This window comes from Humulus lupulus, chromosome 8 (assembly GCF_963169125.1).
Source record: "Humulus lupulus chromosome 8, drHumLupu1.1, whole genome shotgun sequence".
NCBI classification, from domain to species: Eukaryota; Viridiplantae; Streptophyta; class Magnoliopsida; order Rosales; family Cannabaceae; genus Humulus; species Humulus lupulus.
The window spans coordinates 18,489,184-18,492,742 of record NC_084800.1 but is presented as its reverse complement, the minus strand read 5'-3'; the positions used below and the strand labels follow the sequence as shown (position 1 = coordinate 18,492,742).

Genomic DNA, 3,559 nt, shown 5'->3' with positions numbered 1-3,559 from the left:
AAAAAAATTAAATTAAGTATTTAAATATAACAAAAATATGAACTTAATTATTTATATCCCTAATTTAAATATTTAAAATATATATATAAATGTATATTAATTCTCTCTTAAATTGAAGAAACTTTTTAAATATATTAGTACAATTTTTTTGTCCTTCAGTTACTATCAGAAATTTAATATGACTACAATATTAATTTTTTAATGATAAAATATTATTAATTTGATTGGCAAAAATTAATTAAACATTTTGTTTTAAGGTTCTCCTAACGAAGACACCCAGAAGAATCCTGGAATTGACCACAAATGCATCAGTCCTCATTTTCTAAATCATGGCTTTAGGCTGGGCGGGCCACGTGACGAATGCGCTGACAGAATTAACGTTCCCGCCTATTAAAATCAGCCACGTAAGCAAAGCACTTTGCCTCCCATCAGAACGTTATTACGTCCAGGTTCAATGAACCTGGTAGGCCGCCCTTTTATTAGGACGCTATTTAATCCTTTTTATCTCAACAATCGGAAGAACAATCTTGCACAAACTGAAAAAGAAAAAAGAATTAAGAAAAATTTAGAGAAGAGTTCAATTCATTAGGCTATAATGGCTCTTGCTGTTACTTCATCTTCATCTGCTGCAATTTCTGGTTCTTCATTTTCTCGTTCAACTGGCTCTTCTGAGCTTAAAGGTATCATATTTGTATCATTTCTTTCAAATATGTTTATTTTTTTTTAAATTCTGTTTGGTTCCTGAGAAATTTTTTCCGGCAAATACGAGAGTTGGACTTATAATCCGTGGTAGATCGTTTTGAATTTTTTATTTATTTATTTATCTGATTTGAGGTTAAAATGAAGGAAAAATGATCTTCTTGAAAACATAATATTAACTTATTTTTGGTTAATATTTTGCAGTTCCGCAGATTGGTTCATTTAGAATATTGGAACGGGGACAAGGTCAGAGTTCAGCTTTGAACCTTTCACAAAGAAAAAGCGCTGTGAAGCCCATTAACGCCGAGCCCAAAAGAAACGATTCCATTGTTCCTTCAGCAGCAACCGTATCTGCTCCTGGTAATTAAATTTATATATACATAGTACATACAATTGTTTCTGAATTTTGGTTTTGGGTTTTCATGCGTGCTCACCTGACTGAGAGGATTGTCAAAATTGCAGAGCTGGTTGATAAAGAAAGAGTTGAAATCGAGGATTTTGAGAAATTGGCAAAAGATCTCGAAAATGCTTCCCCTCTTGAAATTATGGATAAAGCCCTTGAGACATTCGGCAACGACATTGCAATTGCATTCAGGTAACTTTTTTTTTCCTTAAATATATTTAAAATTAAATTTTATATGGGATGGACCTGATGTAGAGATTTTAATGATTTAGATTTATTACGCAAAGGATATAATTATAGTGTATTTGATCTTGTTGGTTAACATATTCCCTGGAACCTTTTCTTATGCAGTGGTGCTGAAGATGTTGCCTTGATCGAGTATGCACATTTAACTGGTCGACCCTTTAGGGTGTTCAGTCTGGATACTGGGAGGTTGAACCCAGAAACCTATCAATTTTTCGACACAGTTGAGAAGCATTATGGCATCCGCATCGAGTACATGTTTCCAGACTCTGTTGAAGTTCAGGCATTAGTGAGGAGCAAAGGGCTCTTCTCATTCTATGAAGATGGCCACCAAGAGTGCTGCCGTGTGAGGAAGGTGAGGCCCCTGAGGAGGGCTCTTAAGGGGCTACGAGCCTGGATAACTGGTCAGAGGAAAGACCAATCTCCAGGTACTCGGTCTGAAATTCCCGTTGTTCAAGTCGACCCAGTTTTTGAGGGCTTGGATGGTGGAATTGGAAGTCTGGTGAAGTGGAACCCCGTGGCAAATGTTGACGGTAAAGACATTTGGAACCTCCTCCGTGCCATGGAAATCCCTGTGAATTCATTGCATTCCCAAGGATACATCTCCATTGGCTGCGAACCATGCACAAGGCCGGTTCTACCTGGACAACACGAGAGAGAAGGAAGGTGGTGGTGGGAGGATGCCAAAGCCAAGGAGTGTGGTCTTCACAAGGGAAACATCAAACAGGAAGATGCTCAGCTCAATGATGCAGCTAACGCAAGTGGGACTGCTGCAGAAACCGACATTTTCGAGTCGCAGAATTTGGTGACTTTGAGTCGATCAGGGATAGAGAACTTGGCAAAGTTGGAGAACCGAAAGGAGCCATGGCTTGTAGTGATGTATGCACCATGGTGCCCATTCTGCCAGGCTATGGAAGGATCTTACTTGGAATTGGCTGACAAGTTGGCCGGTAGCAATGTCAAAGTTGGAAAATTCAGAGCAGATGGCGAGAACAAAGAGTTTGCGCAGAGTGAACTGCAGCTAGGAAGTTTCCCCACAATACTTTTCTTCCCCAAACACTTGGCTCAGCCCATAAAGTACCCCTCAGAGAAGAGAGATGCGGATTCTTTGATGGTTTTTGTAAACGCCCTTCGGTAATGCCAAGTTAATCAGTTCCACCATCATGAATAAAAAAGGAAGGGATTAATTTTTGTAGGGAAAATACATATAGATGGGAATTGGGGGTCAACGTATATAGAGTTGACAAAACAAAGTGGAACAACGCATTGGCTTCCTAATAACATATACATAGAAGCATGGTTGTTCTTTTGTATATTTCTAAGTCCGTATTCGTAGTGTTGGATGGTTGCTTTCTTTTCTTCATTTTAGTTTGTAAAAGTTACCGTTTTCTTTTGTTCCCACAGTTCTGGTGCTCTTGTTAGTGGGACTGACAAAGAATGTGCTGTAACTCTTTCAAGTAGTGTAATACCAATATTCATTGCTACGTGAGTGTTCAAATCTCATAACATGGCTTACTCCTTTGTTATAAAAGGAAATTACACATTTTTACGTTTGTTTGTGGATCATTAATCACAGAAATATGACCAGTCCAAAAATTTCCCCCCCTGGTAATTAAAGTAATCTGTCATTTGATATTGCTCGGTACTTTTGTAATTAATCTGTTTTTATTCATGTAAAAATAAGTAAAAGTACTGTGTTAAAAAAGTCCTATAAATAATGCTAGATAAAGCCCGTGAACATTTTAGCCGTGAAGCCCGTGAGTTGGACAAATTTCCACTCCCAAAATTTCAACTAATAGATTAAAACCTTTTCTAGAAAACTCATTAGAGATCATTACACAGAGTGCCCTGTTTTGAGATGCCATTTGATTTTTATCCTTCAAACAGAATTTATTTGATGACTAATTTTAATTAACTAATTCTAAAAATGAGTAAGGTGCACAATTAAGTTGGGTGAATTTTTGTGAGGAAGATGTTACTTAGACTGGGAATTAGGTCTTGCTCGGTTAACAAATTAATGAAATTCGTTATTCGTTCAAAGTTAATAGCTTGATCTATGGTGAAGTAATCCAATAAATATGATTGAGACAAGGTGACCTTCAGTGTCACCTTACCTATTTCTGGACGATTCTCAATATTAATTTGACAAATAGTATTAATTCAACCAAAAGAAAGTAGAAAACATATTATGGGATTAAGAATTGTTAATAGTGC

General features: G+C 37.0%; 1 protein-coding gene across 1 annotated transcript; it reads left to right on the top strand.

Moving 5' to 3' along the window:
• Window positions 1-509: 509 nt before the first annotated feature.
• LOC133794901 (5'-adenylylsulfate reductase 3, chloroplastic-like) lies at window positions 510-2,829 on the top strand. Its single transcript, XM_062232345.1, has 4 exons — window positions 510-680; window positions 904-1,059; window positions 1,162-1,294; window positions 1,454-2,829. The coding sequence occupies exons 1-4, from the start codon at window positions 596-598 to the stop codon at window positions 2,481-2,483; spliced, it is 1,404 nt and encodes a 467-aa protein (XP_062088329.1). The 5' UTR covers window positions 510-595; the 3' UTR covers window positions 2,484-2,829.
• The last annotated feature ends 730 nt before the right edge of the window (window positions 2,830-3,559 follow it).